A 26,961-nucleotide genomic window follows, 5' to 3' on the forward strand; every position below is an offset into this window, starting at 1 on the left:
CCAAGGGCGAGACCGACCGGGCAGCACCTTCGGCGGGAGGCCGAGCCTGCCCGCCCTGCCAGCCTCACCCTGTGAGGGGCCACAGCCCGGCTCGGTAACGCTGATTGACCCGAGTAACTCAAAATAAAGCAGTAAACCTGGCAGAAATCGCCCTTTTCTAACAATTCTTTTTAGATAAAGCTTTCCCTCTCACCATTTCATACTTAATTTCAGGTGAACCCCTTGAATCGGGCGCTTTCAATGCTATTTACACAAAGTTCTGCTGCATTAATCATGATTTATTTGCATAATATTTCAGTTTTTACCGTGTTACCCTTCGAAAGGTTGCGCTGATTGCTTAGTATCAGATTTATCCTAGTGCTTGACTGCTATTTAACAAGATAAAGCTCAAGGTGGTTATTTGTAGGAAAACCATTTCCTATGTCAGCGTTGGCAGTAAAAGTGGTTGTTGCCGGTGATGTTGTTCTTTTCCACAAGTAATAATTAAACCCAGAGAACGGAAAGCTGATTATAGGAGAGCCATGATCAGCAAAACTTCTTGACTGATTGAGCCAGTCAAAACCATCCAACATTTATGTTATCATTTCAAGGCCTGTCTTTTCTCTCTAGGACTATACTAGCAATTTATTTCTAGTATCTCTATTAATCTCTCTGCCTTTGCAAGGAAAATCACATTTTTCTTGGCTTGCTTTGTTATAATGTTGAATTTGAAAAGTTTATATCTGCCTTTTTGACCGTTGCTTTGTTTTCCTTTACCTGACTGCAAAGGAATGGATGTTTAAATAAAAAAAAACCCTGCAGTTGGATTGGACTTTGGAACAAAACTGTGATCTCCTTGAGTTATTTGTAGAGCTAGGTGGCCAGGTAATGCATCAATCTTTGGGGAAGAAATCCATTGTCTTCATAAAATAAAGTACCAGCTTAGTTCTGCATTGTGATTCTGATGGGTTCTCCGTGCAAGAACTGTTTTCTGTTCCTGGAAATCTTCCTAAGAGAAGGTTTGGAGGTGGGTTGAAGGGGAAGGCAAGGAGGTGATAGAAGGGGAAAAAGATTTTGGCTGCCTGCTGACCAGACAGATGTAGAGGGAGGGTAAAGGAGACCCAGTGAACTATGACACCTTGATTAATGTGTGAAGAACTCTGCTGCTTATTGGCCACTCTTTTCATTAGAGGAGGTTAATTTTCAGGTGTTTTAACTAGGGCAGTATTATTATTATATCGTTCTCCCTTCCCCCATCCCAATTTAAAATAAAGGTAGATTTCAGTCAAAACTTCCTTCCAGTTGTTACTCTATCTAGACTTCATGTAATCTCTTCCTTGGATAGATAGTTTAACATAGAGTGAATGAAAATAAAAACCCCACCCTCCTTTTTAGTACTAAGTTTCCAAACTCTTTGTTTCCCTTGTTGCAGCTGCCTGAATGTGCCCCAGCCTCCCGCTCATGCATGTTATAGTAATGGAATAATCTGGCATTTATTATTCAGTAACTGGTGGTCGTGTGGGTGCGGCACGTAAAAGGCCAGCGCTGCCTCCGTTGACTTGTTGATTATAGTTGAGGCAAAAAGCATACAGCCCTCCTTTGTCAAGAAAAATTCTGAGTTGTTGATTAGCAAACATAAGGCCAAGCATTAATTTTGTTACCTGTGTGCAATATTGCTTACAGCACGCATCATAGTAAATTTTTTAAAATTATTTGTCTGTTTAATAGCATTATAATGTTCCTTCATCCAACGGTGTGTATCTTTTCCTTCTTAATTAAAACAGTAATCTGAAGCACTGCTTCAGAGTGAGAGATCTTGTTGTGTAGGTTTTTAACTCTGAAAAGATTATTCCTGTTTCCCCAGACTTCCCCTGTCAGGTTCCTGATGCTGAGGAAAGGACGAGAAGATGGTATAGAATTTTCTTTCTCTAACTCATTCTGTACCATAAAGCTTACGTGTAGTCATCTTATTTTTCTCCTCTGATGTTTGTAGTTATTTCCATTGGAGAGTTGGTGACTCATGGAGTCAGACAGCCCCAAAATGTGGTAAGACCCAGGTAACTTGGGAGATCCTCACCAGGTGATGTGTCTCTGGCTCGATGGGATGAGCAGTGAGTGTGGCTGTGAGGAGCTTTGCTTTGCAGAAATCACCAGTCAGACTAGGAGGGGGGTGTAATCTCTTGCTCATAACATCAGGAAGAAGAATGAGACTGTTGTGTTTTGCATACCTAAAAACGTAGTTTCACTTTCAGATGGTCTTTAACATTACAGTCCTCAAAGTTCTTACCATTAACGTGATCCTTCTCTCCATCAATAATCTGTTTAAGTATTATAACTGTGCTTGCAAGAAGTTGCCCAGGCTTAGGGCAGGTAGTCGGTCAGTGGAAGAGCTTTACAGAGGGAAAAATCCATTCACTTCCTTTAAACAGGCAAGAAGAAGATATACTTTGATAGGCATGGCTTAGATTCTTATTTCCTTTCAGCAGAAGCGCTGCAGTGACTATTGCTGTTCATCTGCTCTTTGAGAAGGAGCACTTGGCTTGTAGGAAAGAGGAAAAATGATGACGTCTGCTGTTCTGGTTTACTCAGCTTTTCGCAAAGGCGTTTGCCGTGACTGAGTCAGTGTTAAAGTGGAGATTTACACAAACCTGGGTTGACTTGATTTAACTTTCCATTCCAAATTTCCATTCTAAAGATTGCATGAAAGCATGCAAATTTTATATGTCACGTTTACTGTGCAAACTCCGTTCCCAGCTGATGGTTCTTGAAGCCTCAGTCGGTGCAAATGATCAGGAGGGCTTTATGTAAGGACCAGTGGCAATAACAAAATACATAATCCCGAAGGAAAGGAGCATTTTTACAGCTGAAGTACTGAGTGTCATTATCAGGCTACTCCCTGGATGTTGTTGAGTTTAAAACAATGTACTGATGAATGCTTAATTTGTGGAAATGCTGGTTAATTAATACTTGATGCTAAATATGCCAAAGTTTTAAACAACTTTGGTCCTGATTTCAATGTCTGTCATCTGAAAACTTCCTATTAGTTAAAAGTAATGCTTCAAGTTTCTGTACCCACTGCCTTCTCTGTGCAAAGCCCACAGCAGAGGGGAGCGGTGGTTTTAGGGGTGTGCCAAGCCTGTGGGGTGCTGGCTGCCTCACACACGAACCTGGGCTCTTGGTTCCCGCAGGTGCGTGGTTCTCACTGTGCAACTGGGCAGTGACCGTCTTGTTTTAGAGGATCTGGCAATGGATCTTCTGTAAAATTCATAGCCATTTCCTAGCTCATTAAATAACTGCAGCGGCACGCACTGCTTCAGTGCATTTCTGGTCTTAAAACCTTAACTTTTGGGCCATTCATTTACTCCTCAGTTCCTTTGATGTAAAGATAAAATATGAAACCAAACAAAATCTCATCTTTTTGTGTCAGGTAACAGAATTCTCTTTTTCACATAGTCAGTACTGAACAAGTGAAGGTAATTCCTAGATGGTTTTCAGCTGATGCTTTTTTTGCTAAGAGCGTGCTTCGATGCAATTAATGCAAATTTTTAGATGCAGTGAAATTGTTGGGTTGTTAGTCCCCTGCTGATCTACAAATCATGCTGCAGATTTCCCTTGCTCTTGTGTCCATCTCCGAAGCTCTTGTGTCCATCTCCGAAGCTCTTGTGTCCATCTCCGAAGCTCTTGTGTCCATCTCCGAAGCTCTTGTGTCCATCTCCGAAGCTCTTGTGTCCATCTCTGAAGCTCTTGTAGGAGAAAGAGGAGAAAGGAGAGTGGTGTTCTGTCTGCTCAGACTTCTTAAGTCAGCTGTTGTAAACTCGGTGGAGTTCTGCAGTTGCCAGGTCTCAGTTTTGTTTCAGTTACTCTGGCCTGAATTTGTTTATCTGGCTGTAGAAGTCCAGAAGTCTGTTGGTATTTTTAAAGAAAAAGTGCTTAATACCTTTGAATTTGCAGCATTTGGGGAAGAAGGAGAATCAGAAGTTGTTACAGGTGCAAAGTTCATGGGAGAGATGGATAAAGGGATGAGCAGGGTGACTTCCCTTCCCTGTTAAGGAGACATCAGGTTTTAAGTATTTTTGCCTTTGGAGGAGAGAAGGAGGTCGCTAAGTTTGAGAAACACTTTATTTGAGACACAACCTCGAGCAGGAAGTAGGTGGGGAAAACGAAACCGATAGCTGAGGTAGCTGCTTGCTTGGTTCCCAGTCTCTCCTCCAGAAGCAGGCTTTCAGTTTTTTTGGGAAGTGGCCAATTCTGCTCGTCAAACCCAGCTTCATGAGAGGCAGTTCACACCCAGGCTTGCCACCTCCTGACACAAATCTGTTGTGTGATTTCACTATTTGTCCTTCTGGGTGTTAGCGGACGAGCTTAGAAGAGCATAAGCAGTTGGAAAGCTACTTGTTTAAAAACAGGGGTTTTGTTTGAGCATTTTGAGGTTTTTGTCCTTGAATTTGTTCACTGTTAAGGTGTGACAGTTGCATTTTAAGTGTGCTTTCTTTCTGCTTTTTCTTTTGTTTTCTGGTACACATTTGTACAAGTTTACTGCGGGTGCAAGGTGTGTCACTGGCACAACTCAAAGTCAGGAAATGACCCTTTTTGTCTCATTTGAGGGCAGAAAGAGTAATTCTTAAGCATTTGAAGTTGACAGTGATGAATAACTTTTGGAAACAGTAATTCCTAAAATTCTGTAATCTAGAGGACTAAATACTTCAGGTGTGAAGGAACACCAAGCCTTTCACTTTCAGGTTTTTGGTTTACTTATGTAGGTCAGGTGAGTGGTAACAGAACCTGCTGCCCTGCAGCTGCCAGGTTGTAATATGTCAGTCTACATGGGGAGATGTCTGTGGGACGACCGACACCTCCAGCTTTCAAGATTGTGTGGTTCAGGACCATCAGTGTTGTGGTCCTTTTTATTTTATTTTTATTTTTTTTTTTAAATGATTGATAAAACCAGCTAGGAAGTACACTGCGAGTTTACCTCTGGGTGGGTTAAGGGATGGAGTTCTTACTACAGTGGCTTTCAATTTACTGTCTCTTCAGGTTTGTTTATCCTATGCTGTGTGGTTGTGGTTCATGGAAAAAGTTCCAGGTAGGGAAGGATGATGAGTGGGATGAGAAAGGGGGAAGGCTTTTTGACCACTTGATGCATGGAGGCAGATCATGCACTGCTGACTGGTGAGTCATGGGGGGAAAAGGGACTGAAGTGGCCGGTGTTTGGGAGGAATTTTTAAAACAAGCACCGAGGGTAGAGGAGAGCTGTGCTGCTGGAACGAGGATCATTCAGCAGTGGCTCACTTGGGAGAACAATTATGCAAGTGACCTTTGTTGAGACCTCTGTGGACTTGGGAGTCAGACCTTTGAGAGATGTCTGAGCTGCCACCTAGGATATCTTGTGATAAACAGACGTGTCCTTTAGACCTTATATTTACTTAACAGAATTGTAACCACCGTGTTACAACAGTGCTGAGTTTCCAGCTGCTGAGCTTGTGGTTTTTGCCCCGAGGGTATTAGGGTGTTTGTTATTTGGGCTGTGATGTTTTGACCTGGGGGATGATGACAGGCAAGATGGTAAATGCAGAGATGTCGGATTATGGAAGTAGAGGATATGTCAGGAAATGGGCAGGAAGTAGAAAGACCTGAATGACTTTTGTGTGTTAGATTTCTGCAGGCTCAAAAGTGAGGGAATAAAATCTAGTTTCTGCAGCAGCTGTGTGTGAAGCACACTCACATTCAGCATGTGCTTTAAGATGGTTTTGTCAAGTGATGTGGGGTGTGTGTAAACAAATCACTTTGCAGTAGGAGTAGGGCTGTTTCTGGTGGCTTCCAGTTCCAAAATTATGGTTCAAATTATTCCTTCAGCCATTGATCTGAATTCAGTTTATTTGATTCTTGCTTGCACTTGTGACGTGAGCGAGAGCACATCTTCAGTCTGTGACTGGAAGGGAGCCTGTAAGAAAGATGGGGACAGACTTTTTAGCAGGGCCTGTAGCAATAGGACAAGGGCAAAGGTTTTAAACTAAAAGAGTGGAGTTTTAGACTAGATGTAAGGAAGACATTTTTTACACTGAGGGTGTTGAAACCCTGGCCCAGGTTGCCCAGAGAGGTGGTAGCAGCCCCATCCCTGGAAACATTCAAGGTCAGGTTGGACGGGGCTCTGAGCAACCTGATCTGGTTGAAGATGTCCCTGCTCACTGCAGGGGGTTGGACTGGATGGCCTTGAAAGGTCCCTTCCCACCCAAACCATTCCATGATTCTATGAACTGTCTGAAAAGAGGTCTTCTGAAAAGAGCTGCAAGTGGTGAGGTTTCTGATGTGGTGCCTCCCTCCTGGGTCTGGTAACAGAAGGGGTTTCTGCCAGGTGTGCTCAGTATTTAGCTGATGGACCACCTTGCCCCCTGGTCCTGCTGCCTGCACTGCTCATCTCTTGCACTAGCAATCTGAGTGTGAGTGAGCAGCTTGTTCTGTGATCTCTGGGAGGCAATTTACGATGCCTCCAGGACATGAGGACCTGATTAATAATTCTGGCTGGTGTTAATGTTGGCCTTCAGTTTCCACCTCAAAAGAAAACCATTGCTCCTGGTTCCCTAATCTCCTTCCTCATGTTGTCTCCAGCTTTTAGGATGTATGTGTATTTCTGTACTCCCATAGAACAGTGGGAAGGAATCCCTGAGGTTGCTTTTCCTCCATTTGCCTTAACAAACTCCTTTCTGTGTCATGCAACTTTTTTGTTTTGTTTTTTTTAATGTAAAAGCTTTAACCAGGCAACATTTTTCCAAAGGAAGATGTTGGAAGATACAGTTGGAATAAATTTTATAGATTAGTAAGGTTTAGACAAAGGCTTTAGACAAAGCAGTCAGTAAATGTGAACTTGGGTTTCTTTTGTTAACAGAAATGTGTGTGATAGCACTGATAGCATTGACATCACGTAATATAGCTTTTTTGTGTCAGTCTAGAGGATAAAAGGGCTTTAATTGCTTTTGTTTTCAAACAGGAATATCAAAAGAATGTAAATTTTTTTTTTAATACTAACTATATTCCTTGTTCTCTCCCTTGTAGGCTTTGAAAGAGATGCTATATGCAGCTGTGGACCAGGCCCCTTCTATAGAAGGTAAGCAAATTGTAACCGAGAATCATGTTTTTCTTGGCATTGGGTGCTAGACACGTAGTCCTGCTACTTTTCTGTCCTCAGTCCTCCTAAATTGGTAAACTTAATACAGTGATGAGCAAGTGCCTGGCCTTTCACAGCCTGCCTGTGCTATTTTTGATTGTTAGAACTCTTTGTCCTCTGTCATTAGGACAATAAATGTCTTTGTATAGTTTAGGACTTCAACAGCTGGATTCCTCTTGCTTATAAGGACATTCACTGGTGGAAGGACTTTCTTCATGGCTTGAGAATAGACCTTTATTTTCCTGTGACAGCTAGCCACTTTGAGAGACAATTGTGCTGGAGAGATACTGGTTACTGGTTTGTTACTGGTGATTTGAACTGGAAGAGTTTCATCCTTTTGTTCTGTGTCCTCCCTGAATGCTGTGCTGCCTCTCGTATGTGGACATGAATATATTTTCTTGTTTGCATGTGTTTATGATTACTGAGTTCTCTAGATAAATTATTTTAGAACAGTATTTGGTTTTAGGCTCAGTGCATTTTGAATAGTTTGTTTAATTAAGTGATGATCTGCGCAAAATTTCTCAATAGAGCCCTTTATTTTCTTTATCTTTCTTCTTCCTTTTGTTGTCTTTGAAGTACTGAATAGTTTTTGCCTTTATGTTGCTTCAATCCCTACTTTCTTGCCCTTCATGTGGATTTCAAACTGTTTTTTAACCTCTTTAAGGTTGTTATTTTCACTTTGATTTCAGTGCAGTGTTCATTTCACCAACTTCTTTGAGTGTGACTCTGGGCTTCTTTCTTGCATATTTATAGAGCAGAAGAATAACTGCTGCTCCTAGTGCAGTTGGTTGGCTAACATGAATAATGATGGTCACTATTAATGTTAGCTCATTAAATACTTTCTTTGTGTTGGTTAGAATTGGGAAATGAGGTATGACACAGTTAAAATAATGTGGAATATTAATTTTCTTTTAAAATTTAACTCTACTTGCTCTTTGATTAGAATTTCAAAACAAAAACTGCAATACTTAATAGACTAAGTGTGTGTGGGATGGAACAATCTTTCCTTGTGCTCTTCAGAGGCACAATCTAAGCTGAAAACTTCACGGGAGCAATGGTCAGACAGGTATAATCTCTGGGTTTAACCTGACACTTAGTTGCTCATTGACTCAGTTTGCCAATTTTGTTAAATTAATCCACCTTTTCTCTAAAGTGCAGGTCCTAGAACTAGATTTCTAAAGGTTATAGCCTTAGCATCATCTAAAATAAATGGGTTATCTTTGGAAAACTGAGCAAAACTTGTCAGCAATATGCTGGCAAAAGACAAAAATCTTGCATTACTTTTTTGAGTGGAAAAATTGCTTAAAAACCACCCACAAACTTTTCTTCCCAAAAGCATAAAAGCGGTTTTCTAGCTAAGAGGAACTGAAGTGTTTTGTGTAGGCCAATCTGACTATCTTTATTAACTTTTAAGGACAACTTACTAATTTTGTTGAAAATCCAGCATTAGTTTTATGGAAGACTGCAACATTTACAAGGCTCTTTTCCTTTCTTCTATCCATCAGTTTATTATGGAGCAAATGATGTCTGTGCTAATAAAATTTTGTAGTCTAATGTTTGAATGTGATTTACTGGGTTTTGCTTGTGATAGCTGGAATTTCAAGTTTGAGCTGCTTTGAATTGCTAGCTGTAAAACTCCAAAATGTTACAATTCAGCATTCTGATTTCTTTTTGTCAATGCTTGTGGTACGCTGATGTTCTGTAACCTGCCGTGATGTTTGTGTTGTGGCAAAGGGAGAGAAGGTGAAGAATAAAATGGTACGATATCATATTTATGCTCTTTTAAATGTTAAAAGAATTTCAACTTGTGCTTCTGTCTCCTCTGATGCTTTCAAAACATCAACAAAAGGACTTAACATTGTTCTACTTATGAAAAGTGTCTTCTGTTCATTTTTTGGGATCGGGTCTCTTCTTCTATACTTGTAGAGAACAAAGTCATCCAAACTAGTTTGAACCACTCGGTCTTGCCCGACTCCTTTTTAAGTAGAGAGCAGCTATAGTAATTCCTTCACCTGTTGTTTGTTAAGTGAATGTGAGTATGTGTGGATTTTTTTTAAGTTAGTTTTCAGTTTTTCTTTTCTTCCCTGCTTAAAGTCTGTTGTGCTTTTTTAGTCTCTGGGTTCCTTTCTGAAAATTGTGTGTGGCTCAGGATGGGGCCAGGCTCGTTGCGCTGGAGGGACTGAGCTGTCTGTACGGGCAGGTGTATTTGAGCCAGTAGATCCTTCTGCCATTGCCCACATGGATTCATAGAATCATAGGATTAGTATGGATTTTGTGATGGATACTTCTGTGTTATTTTGAGCTTAGCACAGAAACTACAGCAGTGTGCTGCTGAAACCCAGCTTCCCAGTATGAGCCTAATGTCATCTCATTTTAGACTGGTCTAACTAAAATCCATTTTCTAATGACACACTGTAGACATGCACAGTTGGTTTTGATTTACTTTACATGTATTGTAAAGCTGATCTTCAGTTAATATATCGGGCTGTGAAGAAAAGGGAGTTTTGTATACCAAAGCTGAGGCTGTTCCTAGTTCTTATTCTGCTTGGCTGGATGTGTAATTCAGGACTTTAGGAATTTAGGAAGAAATTCTTTCCTGTGAGGGTGGTGAGATGCTGGAACAGGTTGCCCAGAGAAGCTGTGGCTGCTCCTCCCTGGAAGTGTTGAAGGCCAGGTTGGATGAGGCTTTGAGCAACCTGGTCTAGTGGAAGGTGTCTCTGCTGATGGCAGGGGGGTTGGAACTGGATGAGCTTTAAGGTCCCTTCCAGCCCAAACCAGTCTGGGATTCTGTGATGACTTGTGAATGAGTTTTTTTTAGATTTCTGCTGCAGGCTGCTTACTATGTCAGTTGGTAAAATTTGTATAGCTACAGAAATGCTTTTTATTGCTTAGTGATATGCTGGGGCATTTTGGAAACTATTAAAAAAAAAAAAAGTGCTGTAGGGATGTTGTAAGTAATAGGCAAGGCAGGGAATAGGTGAACCATCCATCGTTAATAGCTTTCATTGGATTTGTATTTAGGAATCTCCTGTTTGCCACTGGGACGTGGGTAAACAGATCTGACCTCAGAATGACTCTTACACTCTGTGACTGATGGTCCTAGTGCTACTTTAGAGGACAAAATAGTGCTGGGAACAGGATCTTGGCTTCAAATTGTGCAATTTTTACTCTGCTGGTTATCAGGTTATATGGTGACCCTTCTCATTGTGCTACACGGAATCATCCCTACGTCCCTCTGCTTTTTTGTGTTTTCAGGTCACAGGGGCAAGCTGCCACGTTAACCAAAACCAGATGTGAATAAGCAAAACCTGTCAAGGCTGTATGCTAGGAGGAGACTGTTTACAGCTGTCCCCTGACACTATTGCAAGGTGCTGTGGCTCCCTGTGTTTCATGAGGGTTGTACCAGACTCTGTGCATGTCTTTTTTGGCAGCTGCTAGCTGTACACATAGATTTCTTTCATCTGTTCAAAGATATATATTTTTTTCCCCCTGACTGTCTACTTTGTGAGGACAGTTTTCTACATGCCAGTGTTACTCCTGCAGATGCTCATCATCTTTTTGCAAGGCTTTCCCCTGATGAAACTTGCACCATCCTTCCACCTGAGCAGCATCTGTACAAAATTAGTGTTTAGTCTGTTAATTCAATCTCATACACATCACTGGAAAAAGCATCAAATGATGGTTGATTCCCAGCTGTGTGATGGGAATTGCTTGAATTTCCCGAGAATTCTTTGATGCGTGTTTGCTTTGTTAGCTGTTTGTTATGTGCTGCTTACTGTTACTGGAGCAATCTGGATGAGTTGATGCTGCCGTGATGTTATTCTCAGTTTATGAGTCCTCATGGTGTGGCAGAAAGGCCTGCAGGTCTGGTTAGTATGAGCAAGCACCCTTCCTCAACTCTGAGCAACCTTTAGGAAGAATCTATGACAATTCAGAGGTGGAAACCCAGCGTAGCACTTGTTTTCTCTGAGGCAGAATGTGCAGTATTGCAAATACTGACCTCACCATGACTGTATTGATTTTTCTGCATTCCTTGTTCCTCCCACTGCTTCCTGTCCCGTTTGTCACCAAAGTAAAACAGGTTACTGGACCATTGTTGCTTGGAGTCCTCACGATTATTCCACTTGGTGAGCAGATGTGTCGGCATCTCCCCAAGCTCCTTATGATGCAGCTCTTCTCAGCTACAGTGGGGATGAAAGTGTGGCTGTAAATTATTCATTCTGATTATCTGCTTGAATGGAAAGGGTCCACTCTAAATACTATTTCTCAGAATATTTGTCTTTCTGATATTGAAATTTAACCTCCCTTTAATACTCGTGTAAACAAACGTTGTTGTTGTAATATCAGGTGGTACAAGAGCGTTCTGTTGTATCCTCTTATTATGGAGATTACTTATTCTGCTTAACCTCAATCCTGAATTCCAGCAGCTCCTTCTGAACAAGGATCACTGCTTGTTGAAGGGCTGTGTGGGGCTGGAATGGTGTAACAGGGAGTAGGGATGCTTTGAGATAGAATTCAAACCTAAAATGAATAAGTTAACTTTAAAATAATGTTTGCTTGGTAGGGGAAAGGCTTTAGTGGTCATGGAGATCCTCTGCTGGTACTTGTGATCTCTGTGTTCACCTATTTCCATGTGCTAGATTGGAGAAGCAGGAGGTGCAAGTTTGGGACTTTTGGAGAGTGCCAGCACTAGCAGCGTGTCCTGTGTGGTGACACCCTTGTTTCTGTTTTCATTTGTACTGCACTTGCTGTGTTAACTGACAGCTACAGATCTTTAGTTTGGTTTTATTTCTGTTCCTAAATAAATAAAACAGTATTCCTTAGGGTGATAAGTAATCTTAGTGAACAAGCAGGGTGTGGGAAATCACATTCTTTTTTTTCCAAAGGAAGTTATGAGGCTGACAGTTTTCATTTGTTATATGCAGACATGCTTTGTAGGGTTGATCAAAGGCCTCTGGTTTGTCTGTATGTATACAGATGTCATCTTTTTATTTCAAAATAAACATTTATTTCCAATTGCAATTTCCAAGCGTGCTTTGTGGCGGGTCGAGGCTTTGTTTTACATGGGAATGCTTAGGCTTAAGAGAGTCTTCAACAGAACTGCTTCACATCAGCTCCTGTGGAGCAGCCACAAGCTGATGAATGTTCTGTCTTTATTTCACGATGTTGTCACACAACTGTAAAGGACAGAATGATTGGTGTCCTCCTGAAGGATGCGTGAGATGGAAGGTTGGTGTCCCACACCATAGGTACTGGTCCTCTATTCTGTGCAGATTGTAGTTCAGTCTGGAGGCTTCTGTATTTATATGTATTTATTTAGTGTGTAAACTAAAAAAACCCAAATATAATCCCATGACAGTCCTCTTCTCAGTTGGAAACCTGGTGCCAGGTGTTGGACTAGCTGTAGAAAAATAGGTTATTGGGCTCATTGGAAACATTAACTTCCAGAGTGTGCAAACTGTGGACAGGAGGAGGACTTGGCTGCATACCAGCATTTAGAGAAGGAGCTGATGTCTGGTTTCTCTTACCCTAGGGCAATAAAATTTGAAAGGTAAACAGTATGTATGGTTGTAGTAGGGTGCAGAGTAGTGTTAGAGAACAGCTGGATGGCCACCAAAATATTTGGAGGACAGATGCTTGGATGAAAATTATTGCAGTGTACCTTGTTCTCATTAAGAAGTAAATTTTGTACTTCAGTGTTCACAGCAAGTCAGCGCTGAGACTGACTGTGGTGCTTCCTTTGTACCAACGGGTGACACTTTCTGCTTATTCAGAGCAATGCAGACCCATCTACGCTGTTGATGTAGTGACTTCCTCAGAGGTGCTGAGGACCAAGACAGATTGAATTCTACTTAACCATTAATTAGCGTACGTGAGTGTGGAGTAAATGTCAGGTGAGGCTGGGATGATTGAGAGTAACTTGTTGATAGTGCAGACAACTGGCCAATCTAAGTTTTGATTTTATTATTTTTGCACAGGCCCTAAGTTCTCAAGCTGTGGCACTGGAGTATGTTCAGAGCTGTCTTGGCTGTGTGTGCTCAGGGTCCTGGCCCGCGTGCAGGTGCTGGTTCCTGTGGGCTGCAAGTTTGTTGGTATCCTGGGCTGCATCAAGAGCAGCGTGTCCAGCAGGTCGAGGGAGGTGATTCTCCCCCTCTACTCCGCTCTTGTAAGGCCCCACCTGGAATACTGCATCCAGTTCTGGAGCCCCCAACATAAGAAAGACATGGAGCAGCTAGAACAAGTCCAGAGGAGGCCACCAGGATGATCCGAGGGCTGGAGCAGCTCTGCTGTGAGGACAGGCTGAGAGAGTTGGGGCTGTTCAGCCTGGAGAGGAGAAGGCTCCGGGGAGATCTTATAGCGGCCTCCCAGTACCTGAAGGGGCTACAAGAAAGCTGGGGAAGGACTTTTCATAAGGGCAGTTAATGACAAAACAAGGGGAAATGGGTTTAAGCTGAAAGAGGGGAGGTTTAGATGAGATATTAGGAAGAAGTTCTTCACTGTGAGGGTGGTGAGACACTGGAACAGGTTGCCCAAGGAAGTTGTAGATGCCCCCTCCCTGGAAGTGTTGAAGGCCAGGCTGGATGAGGCTTTGAGCAACCTGGTCTAGTGGAAGGTGTCCCTGCTGATGGCAGGGGGGTTGGAACTGGATGAGCTTTAAAGTCCCTTCCAACCCAAACCAGTCTGGGATTCTATGGTTTTTGCACCTGAATCCTTTCAGTTCTTAGAAACCACTTGCTCCAGAAAGTCTGTGGGAGAATACTCCTGGTGCAGCTTCCCTGGGGCTCTCTGGGCTCTTGTGGGACCATACACAACAGCTTTGTTTGTGGTGGGACATGGGTTAACAGATGGATCATGTAGATTACTGTTTCTTTCTGGAGGAAGTTTGTGACTGTGGTTGATGGAAACCCGGAGCCTCCTCACACTTTCCATTTGCCACGTGGCCAGCTCCTGGGTTGATATGCTGCTTCATCTGTGTGCACAAGCCAGGAAGCTCGTGTTGTTGCTGAGCAAGCTTTTTTTTCCTTTTCCTCTGTCTTCTGATGTGTTCTGAGTAACTTCCTCAGCAGCTCAAAGAGCTTTGAGCATTCACGTTGAGTGAAGAACTTGAGTCCTAAGTGTACCAAAGAGCATAGGTTCAAGGCTGCTTCTGAGCTTAGGGATGGGCAGTTAATTGCTTTGTAATTTTGTTCTGTACCTTTTTTTCTTTACTTAAGCATCCTTTGGTAGTAAGTGCTAAGAGCTAATAAACCTGGGATAATCAGAGAGCTGTGCGTAGCTCGGGAGGTAACAGTGAAAGCTGGACCTGGTTGTGGAGGCCAGCTCGTGTGAAAGGGCTGCAACTAGACGCAGATTTCTTTTGCAAGTCTGCACGCTGCTTGTCAGCCCAGCTGCAGAAGGGCTGTAGGGGGTTCCTTGATGGTATCTGTGGGGTAACAGCAACATCAGAAATGCTCAACTCTGCCTTTTTTTTTTTTCTTTTTTTCTTTTTTCCTTCCTGCATTCGCTTTCCACTAATTTAAAACCACCAGTCTGTTACCTTTTTAGTGGTCAGAGGAATTAACGGTGCTTGTAATTTAACTGGTAGGTGCCAGGTTTCATGTTAGTGGTCACAACTTGGGAAGTAGAAAAAGATTCGCAGAGCTGGAAGACTGACAGACAGCCGTGCCTTCGACGAAGCACTCTGGAGACAACAGTGGGACATCAAACAGCGTTTTGGCTGTAGACATGAAATGAAGAAGCACTGCAGATGTATGTACAAGAGGCCAGGATTTATTGCTTTGTTTCAAGAAAAGACTGTGCTAGAGATCTTAACAGCAAGATTTAGTGTGTGTGTGCAGGAGGCAGCAGCCTCTGGGTTTCTAGTCATTCCTTTGGAGCTGTGTTTGAAATTGGTGACTTGAATTATTAGACAATTAAGATTTTGGATGAGACAATAGCTACTTGGTGAATAATGCAATGTGAATTAAATTTGATTGGTTTCTCTCTCTCTCTCTCTCTCTTTAAAAATACATGCTGTGGGCAAGGGAATGAGCAGAATGTCCCTGGAAGGAAATCTCATTCTTCTACAACAGAGTTGTTTGTAAGATGCCTCAGAGAAATGGCCAACCTGCCAATACCCCATGGAGTCCTGGTGTCACTGAGTGATGCGGTGGCAGAGGAAAGGCTGTCCCTGTGCACCCTCCTGCTACAGTGGTTCCTTCAGTTGTGTTAGGTTAATCTTCTGTAAGGCCACACCACCCAGTGGCTATCACAATCATGGTTTCTGAACATGAGAAGGTCTGTCTCTTTGATTAAATAATTCTAAAATTAGCAAGGATATGGCAAAAAGTCAACCCGGTCCTGGTCATGTTTCTTTTCCCTGATTCCTGAAGTGAAAATGAAGGCTAGTTGCATATTTCACCTGTTTTTTGGGTTTTTTTGGGTTTTTTTACAGTGTATCTGTAACCTTGCGGCTTGACCCTTTTAGTAAAAGTAGATCATGAATTAGTTTTAAAATGTAATTGTGCTTTTTGTAAATACATAATCTTTAACTTTAGTTAAAGTGTAAAACTGCAAAATTACAGCATCTTAGTTTTACAAAGCCACAGTTAAAAAAAATTTGAGTTTTAAAAAAATATATTTTATTCCACTTTCCTTCCACTGAAAGGAGGGTGGAGAGAGATGGGGGTGGGTCTGTTCAACCAAGGAACAAGGGACAGGACAAGAGGAAATGGGCTCCAGTTGTGCCCAGGGCAGTTGAGATGGGATGTGAGGAAGAATTTATTTGCTGAAAGGGTTCTGAGGCATTGGAAGGGGTTGCCCAGGGCAGTGGTGGAGTCCCCATCCCTGGAGGGATTGAAGAGTCGTGTAGACGTAGTGCTGAGGGACATGGGTTAGTCGGGGACTTGTCAGTGTTGGGTTCATGATTGGACTTGATGACCTTAAAGGGCTTTTCCAATGTGGACAATTCTGTGTTACAGATTATATGGCCACTTGATTAATATATTTTAAATTGCTTTATGCTACTTCTATTGAGTGTGGTAAACCTTTTTCCCTGAATTAGTACAGCCTAAATGTAAAAGTGGATCCCATGTTTCTGTTCCCCTGTGAACTGAGAAGGGGTGTAGCTTCAAGAAAACTGCAGAGAGGTATGAAGGATATTTTACCAACGCGTGGAATGACAAGAGTACCTAAAGCCCCTTAGTTGTAAGGCAGCAGCACTGTGAGGTAGTTGTGTATATTCAGCTATGAATAATGAAGAGAATTGCATGAATATACACAAATCTACTTTTTCAAGTAGTTATTGCTCTGTTGAGGAAGGTGACTGGCATGGCAGTGGGTGTCACCGGGATGGTGTGAAGCCCGCGGGCGAGCACGCCCCAGCCTGCCCGTTTGTGTTGTGCACTCAGCAGCTCAACTTCCCCTCTGCAGAGGGGGAAGGCTTGTTTATCTCCTAGGAGATGGAAAACCAATTTCTACTTCCTGATGAGAAGCTGGCAGGCTATTTGACTTAACAAGAGAGGCAGGCAGTGTGATTGGGAAGAGGGAAATTGCATGCCATAACATACCAATATAAATGCAATTTATTTTACATGTGCTATATAGCTCCAGGCACACATTTTGGGGTGGGGGAGGATTTTTTGCATGCTGCAATGTGAGTGTGAGCTCTAAATAGCAAAAAGAGGCAAATCTGGCATCCAGACCGTGTTTATAATCTTGCTTTTATTTTTACTGTAATTGCTTCGCATGCTTTTATAAACGCTCCTAATGTATTTGTGGGGCAAAGTGCAGAGAAGCTGAAAAGCTCAGCACGACTGAGCTGTTAACTCGGGATCTATCTTGTCCCACAGTTGCAGACTTGTTCTGACGTGTGGCCAAGGGTGCTATTCTGGTACCACCTTTGCTGGTGTCCTGTCCCCCCCCCAGCTCTCCAGGACAGCTCTGCTGAGCTCCTCGCTTCTGCTCAGGTGGAGCAGTTCAGTACCAACAAGCCTGTTGGGTTTTCAGTCCCATAATGTGTCAGCTATAGGGAAAAATGAGCATCAGTGCTCTAAACCTTCATTCTTTACCTGTGTCATTTCCCATCTTAGCTGATTGATCATTTATATGAGTTTGTTATTAATATCTTTGTCTTTTTGATGCTGTGTGTCGGGGCATTGGCAGCAGTTCCAGTGCGATTGCTGGTCTGTGGTACCTTTTTAAAGGCAGCTCCTTTATGAGCACAGCTGTAGGAATGAGTCGTGGGCAATGCAGTAAAATGGGGTAATAATGAGCAGGATTGGCTGAGGTACCAGAAGGTAAATTCTATAAATAGTTTAATGGAATTTGGCTTGTAATTCACTGTTTTGGTATGACTTTGTCTTCCCTAATCAGAAGTAGCAATTAGAAAGCAATGAAATAAATAATCTGAGAGCTTGATATGGCATTCCATGTTACTGCATGGTCTTTTGTATATGTGAAATGGTCCTTGAGCTCTGTGGCAATCCAAGGTTCAGTTTCTCCCAGGAGGAGACACTTCTCCATTAGAAGTCTGGGTCAAGGCTTGGTTCTGCTCGGACCCTGGTGAACACAAGTGCAGGAAAACATTTCTTGGAAGTTTTGTGTCCTTTTGAAGCCTTAAGGGGGTTACAATTCACTGAATTGCCTAGAGACAAGAAGGCTTCTTGGAGAGGGTAAAGGAAAAAGAAAAGTCAGAATGCCTTTTGCTTTTCTGCGATCAAACTGGATTAACATCGGTGCTCACAAGTGATAATTGTGGATATAGAAGCTGCATTTGTGGGTTTCAGATGCTGTAGGTGATGCTCTTAACACACAATGCTCATTTATGGTATAGTTTTAATTAGTAGCATGTCAATAAGACTTGTTTATTAAAAACTTAATGTTTCACAGAGTAAGTTGGTAAAATATAGATTGTGAATGGAAATTTTCAGCAGTTGGAGGCAGAGATGTTACAGACAGGATGCTGAGCTTGTCAGGTTTGCCACACCTGAGCAGCCCCATCTGCTGTAACCATCCTGGCTGGAAGGTGACTGCTGTTTCTGGTGAGCACTTCAGATCCTGCAAATATACCCTGTATCAGGCGTGAGTTTTAGCAATACATCAGCAGCGGGGAGCCTGCCACAGCTTTAATACTGTTCTCTTCAGCAGATGGTCATCTTTGTGGTGAAACCTCAGAAAGTGAAGGACCACAAAGGACAGCGAAGGCTGCACAGGTTCATCGGAGTCAGGGCTCGGCCCCTGGCTCTCGGAGGGGCTGTGGGGCAGAGTGGAACTTGTCAGGAGGCTTTTGGTTCCTGGCTGACATTTCTGTGTGCATGTGGACACTGTTCTTCCCCAGCTGGTGTCTTTGGCTCTGGTGTTAGCTGCACCCATGTCTTCTTACAGCAGAAGACATGCTTGCTACTGTTGGTATTAAATAGGACTGTGAGCTCAAGTCTCAAAGGTACTGACAAAAGAGCTTTTAAATCTGCCCCTCCAGTTTTAGAAATCCACGTGCAGCTCTGCTAGAATTGATCTGTACTAATTTTCCTTTCAGTTTCTTCTGCTTTCAGCCAGCTCCTAGCAATTCAATTCCAGCTTTTGTCCTCAGCTGATGGAGCTGGGTTGATGTGGCCGCATGCTAATGCCGTGTTCTAGATGGAGCAGATGCGCACCCGCTCTCGCTTTCCGGCTGAGGAGGAATTCAGTGTTGGAAGGTGTGTGATCTGGGCTTGGGCTTGCCTAAGCACAAATCCAAGTAATGAATTAGTCATCAGACACGGAATTCATTTCCCTGGGGTCACAGAGAGAGAGAGGCTGGCACAGCCCAGCTGTCAGTCAGGAATTGCTGATGCAGGAGCTCTCGCCAGCTGAGAAGGTTCCCCCCACCCCTGCTAATATAGCAAGGCTAGGTTGCCAAATCCTTTAGTTTGGTATTTTGGTAGTAACATGAGTGCTTTATAGTGTGTGCTTAAAGGCTTTGGTCTCTTTACCTAACTTACATACGAATGTTAACTGGCTGTTTTGAAACCAAAGGCAGCAGACTTTAGTTGTGGCAACTCTGCAGTCTCCTACATGGGAGACAATTTTATTGATGTGGAAAGCAGGGTGTGGCAGAGAGGTTTGCCATCCTCCATCCATTTCAGGAGTGATTTCATGGTTATTGAGGTATATGGGTGATAATGGATTGAGTTTGAGAAGACATGTTTCTGCTCTGTCACCTTCTTATCCTTGGCCACAATTTGTTGGTTTTATTTTCTCCCCTCTCTTGTTGAGTGTTCAGCTGTGGCTTATGGTGGCTGGTCTCACGTATGATAATTATTTTCTAAGGTGTGCTGAAGCGTTACCTGTCAAAGATGCAAGAGAAATTGTGGCATTGTGTGCTCTTTTGTACATAACTAGATCAGTGTCTGAGATTTTCACTTATGTGTGCTGTTTTACTCTTTAGAGAGGGTTAAAAAAGCTGCTGTGGGTATTTTCATCCCGCCTTAACGAATTTCCCTGTTGTAACTTCCACCTATGCTGATCTTTTGGAGAGCTGCCTTTGTGGCTCCTAGCCAGGGTGTCAATTTTTCTGTTACCTTTGCTGGGCAAACACCATGTGCAGTAGCAGATAAAGGAGTGATTCTCTGCTGTAGGGAGGGGAAGTGGCACAAGAACCTCAAGATTATGGTTGATATTGTGGGCTTTTGAATGATTTTTTAAAAAAATACTGAATAATGATGCCAAAGCCTTCCAAATACTAGCTTCAAGTTTGCCTTAACTTCCTTGTACCTGAAGGCTTGATTTTTATTAACTCTTGTACTGAATTTAATTTTGGAAGTACAAAATTAAAATATTGCAGGGAGGTTTATTCTGAATATTGCAAGAAGCTAGGATTTGCATGAAACTGCACTTTATATCTGCACTTTTCTCTGGCTATTTTGTGATAACTTCAGCAAAATCGTGTTGGAATTTGAAAATGGTCTTTTTGTCAAAGCATAGTCTGGAGAATGGAAGCAATCAGTTTCTGGTGCTGTAATGTTGCTGTATAATCCATTTATACCAATTACAGGAGATCCCACTTGAAATATTCTAATTTAAAAATATATATAGGGAGAGAGAGAGGGGAAGAAGCTTAAACACAGTGTCAAATACCACAACTTCCTTGAGTTCTCTTGCAAGTATCCATCAGACCTTCACGTGGTTCTACTGTTGTGGGACTTTTTTAAACAGAGGAGGAAAACCCCAAACCTCTCAGAATATTGCCTGATGTCAGTACAGGTTTTCATCTTTTAGGAGTAGCTTATAACTGTAGTCCAAAGAGGTGGCATTATTTAAATTAATTTTTTTCAGATGACAATATTTGGCTCTAATGGAATGGAGAAAACTGCCACTGTGAGTTCTCTTCCCATTCATAAGTTTACTTTTTCCAGCCCTTGGACTAGGCTAAGCCAATATGTCTCAGACTGCTTGAGAACCCATGTTTTGTCATTCTCTGTGTTTTTCCATTTTAAGTTTATTCACAGAAATTAGCAAACATGAGGAAGTGCTTGAAGGACTATGCTTAGTTGCTTGGCTGTTGTGTTTTTATGGTCAGAGTTGGCAACTTCTCTATATAAAGTGTTTGAGTAATATTTGTGGATTCAGATTTAGTTTTGGTCATGGTTTGGCCATGCTGTTCTGTTTTTAATCTTTCCAAGATGTACATTGATGAGAGTTTTTAATGCTAAGTCCTGCTTTTGATTTTTAGTTAGTCTTCAGTTCCGCCGTGTCGGCAGTGAGTGCGGCTGCTTCGCACTTGAAGCTTCTGGATTACGCAGCACTAATTCTTTGTGGTTTGTATAATGTTTCATTGCTCTTCAGTGGAAAGTTAATTTATCTAGAGCTTCAATTTTCCATGTTGGAGGGTGACAAGAGGTTAGTTGAACTGAAAGCAAAGGCTCACAGAGCTATTTGAAAGCTAAACAAAGCAGGGAGCAGGCAGTCGCAGAGTGAGTTTGCTGGGTTTTTTTATCCAGTGCTTCTCTTGTACACCACGCTCAGTGGAATTATTTGTTGATGGAGAGGAAAGTTCATAGCTCAGTTGCAAAGACCGTGGCTGTTTCTGAGAAGAGGCAGAAGAGAGGAGGCAACGTCAGCTCTCTGGTTATGTAGCTCTGCTGTGCATCACATCTGCCCACCAACCTTAAATTCATCTCCCATGCTTTCCTTCGGTATGTGGGAGAAAAACTGTCTGTTCAGATCCCAATAAAAAGTGGCCTATTTAATAAACATTCTGTACCTGTATTTATTTACAAATATTCTTGATCTTTACTGAAGGAATCCAGCTCTGTTACTTGCTGCTTGGTGCTCGCTTTCAGGCTGGGGAGGCTGCAAGAAGATGTCTGACTGCAGGATTTGACGGCTCCACGCATCTGTCTGTTTAAAACAAGCAGTTTTGCAGCTGATCAAAGGAGGAGGATTATGCTGCTGCTGTGGAACTAAACTGGTGAGGGGGGGATAAATGGCAGCTCTGAAGCAGGCCTACCTGAACTGACGGGCTCTTTGTTGTTGACAGGATAATGTGAATAATTTGTGGATTTTTTAAAAATTTTTTTTTAACAGAGGTGTTGTTTGTTCTGTTGGAATATTTACTCTTGGATTTCAAAGCCCAAGCAACTGGGTTACTTTTAAAGGAAAGCTGTATTGCAAATAGAATCATAGAATCATAGAATGGTTAGGATTGGAAGGGACCTTAAAGCTCATCCGGCTCCAACCCCCCTGCCATCAGCAGGGACACCTTCCACTAGACCAGGTTGCTCAAAGCCTCATCCAACCTGGCCTTAAACACTTCCAGGGAGGAGCATCCACAGCTTCTCTGGGCAACCTGTTCCAGTGTCTGACCACCCTCACAGTGAAGAACTTCTTCCTAGCTGTAAGGAATATAGGGCATCCTCTGTGGATGTGGGTTTTCAGAACACTTCTCTTATAAAGAAGAAGAGGGATTTTGTTTTGCACACATGGATTAATTGTCTGAATGTAAAAATTGCATGGAAACTGTCTTATGTTTATTTTATTAAGCAGTATATTTGTCCCAGAAATGGAGAAATATATGAAACTGGCAAGGTGTTACGGATTACAGTTGCCTTTTGTGCCATAGGTAGGCACTCAGGTTGTGTTTTTTCTCCCCATTTGTTTCCATTTTTACAATTTGCCAGCTATGCTCACCATGAATTGCATTCATTTAGGTAGCTATGTTCGAAAGCAACCTTCTTACTTTTTCTAAAATACTGCTTTTTATGCATCCCAAGTGCACCTGTACGTATAATATTTGTTATCAGCCAATATAATCTTCTTAATGTAAAAAGAAATAGGTTTTAGAGTAAATAACTTTTTCACATATTCTGCACTTACGCATTTTCATTTGTGGTTTGTTTACAGTTAATCCATGGATGTAAATTTAAAACTATTTGCAAAAACCTAGTTTTCCTAGGTTGAATTGAAACTCATGCAAGTCTTGAATTTTCTATGACCTGTTAATAATAAAATAAATAAATTATTATCACAAACTTTGACCTAGTGGTTTAGGAATTCAATCTGCTGAAATGCTGGCTGTCCCAGTCCATAGAGAGGCAGTTGAAGAACTAAACCAGCTGCTATTATTTGTGGCCTCTTTGTGGATGGTGAGGTTCTCATCTCTTTTCTTTCATTGTTATTTTATTTTAAGCTAGGAAACCAGTAAAAAGTTGAAGACTTTCCTGTTAAATCAAGAGTAGAAACACTTCCGTGTGTCAGCTACAGTCTATTTCCAGTTACTGCCCCTGTCAAATTGGTTACATGCACAAGGTACAAGTAGCATTTGTGATATTGGATAATTCTTAAAGGCAGATTTTGTTTTAGCAATCTCTTGTAATTTTATTTTTATTCAAACTTTCTCCTTACTGCATAGTGAGGAGTTTTATGACTGAAATAGGAGTTGGTATCTGATTCTTTAACAAGCTGATCTTGAGTCTGGTTGTATCTGGCTTTTATAGACTACAGTATTTCTTTTATATTTTGGGGGGAACTAATTTAGTGTCTGGTAACTGAAGAAGCTTGTATATTTTGTGAAACTTTAGTGCAAGAGTTTGAACTTGTATTTTGTGCAGCTGCTAGGGAGTAGAGGAGGAAGAAGCAGAAAACAGTGGTTTGATTTCTGAGCAAGGAGTGAGTTCCTGGAGAAAGCATGGCGCTTGGCAAGGGGAAAAACCAAGCCTGATGGTGTTGAGCTGGTTCACTCCTCGTGTTCATGAAATCTTGTAAAACTGTGGAACCATGACTCTCTCTCTTATAGAGGCAAATAAGACAGTGGCTCAAAGCCTTTACTGCTCTCCAGTACATCGTTTATATATGACACTGCTTTCCTTAGAATTATAGAATCATAGAATGGTTTGGATTAGAAGGGACCTTAAAGCTCATCCAGTCCCAACCCCCCTGCCATCAGCAGGGACACCTTCCACTAGACCGGGTTGCTCAAAGCCTCATCCAACCTGGCCTTCAACACTTCCAGGGAGGGGGCATCCACAGCTTCCCTGGGCAACCTGTTCCAGTGTCTGACCACCCTCACAGTGAAGAACTTCTTCCTAATATCTCATCTAAACCTCCCCTCTTTCAGCTTAAACCCATTTCCCCTTGTTTTGTCATTAGTTGCCCTTATGAAAAGTCCCTCCCCAGCTTTCTTGTAGCCCCTTCAGGTACTGGGAGGCCGCTATAAGATCTCCCCGGAGCCTTCTCTTCTCCAGGCTGCACAGCCCCAACTCTCTCAGCCTGTCCTCATAGGAGAGCTGCTCCAGCCCTCGGATCATCCTGGTGGCCTCCTCTGGACTTGTTCTAACTGCTCCATGTCTTTCTTATGTTGGGGGCTCCAGAACTGGATGCAGTATTCCAGGTGGGGCCTTACAAGAGCGGAGTAGAGGGGGAGAATCACCTCCCTCGACCTGCTGGACACACTTCTCTTGATGCAGCCCAGGATACGGTTGGCCTTCTAGGCTGCAAGAATTGTTCAAATGGATCTGCCACGGTACTTTAAATGTACCTTGACTTGCTTATCTCCTAAGCCAAAGTCTCATATCTGGGAATAAAGCCTGTCCTGCCTTGCCTCAGGTTATCTAGTGTGGTGGGTGGGCTGTTTCTTGTATCCTTGTTGCAGAATTTTATTGAAGTCTTGTTGAAAGTCTGGTTATGGCTCTGTAATATTGAAAAAAATGTAGGCTTTGACATGTGCCTAATTAGGCAGTCGTGATTCTTAGCTCATTGCCTGTGAGTGAAAGCTATCAAAAGGGTACACATATGCTGGTGTATGTTCTCTTGGAAGCCATGAATAGTGTAGACCTAGACTGTAGAAAACTGATTGTGATTTTTGTCATGAGAAGCATGAAAAGATTTGCTGATGAGTTCTGAGTGACTTAGAGGTGGTTCTTTAATTTTTTCTGCTTCATGATCATCTTCTGTGGCACTTGATCAATTAAGCCACTAGTGTTTTCTGTTTGCCATGAGCTGCTCTCTCTCAAGCTTTCCTCTTTGTGGTTTTTGGGGGGTTTTTTTGTTTTGTAATGGTTTTTTTTCCCCCCTGAAATGATCCTTTCAGTCTAGCAATTGGACTAATTTTGTTTTGCCTGCATCTCATACTAATCGTCAGAATGACTGTTCCAGTTGTGAAGAGACCTCTTAAATAATAGCCAGATTGCACCTCATTCCACGATCCATGGCTGTAGCTGCTTTTGGTGTCAACATTTACTTATAATGAACTTCATTTTAAGCCTCTCTAGCAGTTGGAGCTGGCAGGGACCAAGGACACGATAGTCTGCTTGTGAGAGGTGGTAAGAAGGAGTTTTGTCCTCCTGCTGCTTCGTGCTCCTCATTGCCCATTGCCAGTGGCCTGAGGCCTCTGGGTTTTGCATCTCCATGGATCCAGTGGAATTTTAGATGTTTCACTGCGTATTAGGATTCTAATTTTTAATATTTAACCTGTTTAAGCTTTCACTTTACTTATTTAAAGCATTTCCTTTTTGGAGAGGGGTGGTGTTCATTTGATTTGGACTCTGTGGTTAGCTTTAATCAGCAGTGTGGCATTAAGAACTTTATCCGAGTACAAGTTTGAGGCTTTAAAAAAATGTTTCTGGCTTCTCTCTGTTCTTGCTGTTTGTGTGAGAAAGTGTTGGAGCTTTCCCTGGCGATGCTGGTACTTCAGCTGAATATCTTGGAAGAATTTCCTATAGTAAGTAAATTTATCGTGTGGAAGAAACTTTAATAATATAGATTTTTTTAGAATTTTTTTTTCATTACTTCCTCATACCTAGTTGGAAATTCATGAAATCTGGTAGAGGTTCTAAGACCCTTAAGGGCTTGCAATGTTGAAATGATTCATTAACTGTTCTAATTATGTGACTTCTAGGGAATGCCTGTGTGTTTCAGGGCAAATAGGTATAATGACAACTACATGATACTTGGTCTAAATGGACGCTTCTCCTCAAATGCATCTGGGCAGCTGGTGTGACTGTGAAAAATTTTAGCAAAAAAAAAAGGGGGGAGGGAGTTGTACCATAAAATATACTGATTAGTCAGGTGATGATACATGGGTGTTTTTATTTGGCAGCTACTTATTTGAAGGGCTGAAAAACTTGCCACAGGACTTTCTCCCAGGGGTTAATGGAGGATTTGGTTTGTTGATGTTCTGAGTGCTCCTTGCTCTTGTTAAAATCAATAGAGACAGTTTTTAAGAAAGTTGTGGTGTTTTTTGTTTGGTTTTTATTTTTTTTTTTTTTTACAGCTACAAAGGCAAAAATCTTTTATCTGTGAAGCAAACAGAAGCAAACAGATCTATATTTTCCTGTGATTGATGTAGGCTGATACGGGCAGCTTTTGAAATTCAAACTGCAGGCAGCTTCTGACATCTGTGTTGCAGGTTGCCTCTCTGAGGTGGACTTGTAGATAAGGCTGTCGTGTAGACCTCTCACAACATTTAATATCAGAAGGCTGAGCTAAGATGTGTTAATTTTAGTAACGTCAGTAAATTGAAGCGGTGATAAAAGGAGGTGGTAATTTGTAAAAGTGTATTTTAAAGAGCAGTAGACCTGAGTCTTTCCATTTTAACTTCAGTTTCTGTTAGCTGAAACCAAGAATAACAAAAGTTTAATTTCCTCACAGTAGAAAAGAAGCTTTTAACGAAAGCTGTGATGTCAGGAGCAGAGAAAACAGCTTCTTGGGAGAAGTTGTACCTGATGGTTTGTCTCGATAATCACACCACAGTTAGGCTGCTTGTTTTGCTATTTCCAAACAGCAGTGGAATAAACTTCAGTTAGACAGGGGTGGTAAATGGCTTTCACCTGTGGTTTCTCACCGAGTGCTGAAAGAAAGGCATGCTGGCACTTTAGATCTAGTTTGTTTAGATTTGCCAAAATGTATTTTTAGTGTATGTTATTAATTGGTTGTAGTATCAAGGATGACTTTTGAAAATGCTTATTGAATGGTTTCCTTTTGCGTCTGAGGAGGGAAAAGTCATTGATACATCCTGTAAACTGAAAATAAACCTAAAATTGAACCTAAAGGTAACTTTTTGTTATTCTGGATAATTTGGAATCTTGAATGGTACCTACATGGAGTAACAGAACTGGTCCCATTGGAATTAATATGACATTAGGGCTTTACATGCAAAGAAGATCTGAGGAGTAGACGCTGCACCACCCCATACTAGTGGTTTATTTTTTTGTTGCTGTTGCTTTTTTTTTTTTCCTCTTGCCACCCTGGAATAGAGAAATCCCTGGTGATATTTCTCACAAACGTAGGAAAAATGCTGCTGTTGGAGGCTGTAGGGTTCTGGAGTGAGCCATGTGTTGTGGTGTAGTAACCACAGGATACTGGAA

The 26,961-nt window shown here is 42.0% G+C and overlaps 1 protein-coding gene across 1 annotated transcript in view; it reads left to right on the forward strand.

Moving 5' to 3' along the window:
- Positions 1–7,033: 7,033 nt before the first annotated feature.
- The window catches only part of XPR1 (xenotropic and polytropic retrovirus receptor 1), a 105,929-nt gene continuing 86,001 nt past the window's right edge, over positions 7,034–26,961 (forward strand). The window contains exon 1 of the mRNA XM_010163621.1: positions 7,034–7,081. Within this exon, the coding sequence (XP_010161923.1) occupies positions 7,042–7,081 (40 nt within the window). The 5' untranslated portion in view covers positions 7,034–7,041. The remainder of the gene's footprint in view (positions 7,082–26,961) is intronic.

Source organism: Antrostomus carolinensis, unplaced genomic scaffold, assembly GCF_000700745.2.
Source record: "Antrostomus carolinensis isolate BGI_N321 unplaced genomic scaffold, ASM70074v2 scaffold17892, whole genome shotgun sequence".
Taxonomy (NCBI): domain Eukaryota; kingdom Metazoa; phylum Chordata; class Aves; order Caprimulgiformes; family Caprimulgidae; genus Antrostomus; species Antrostomus carolinensis.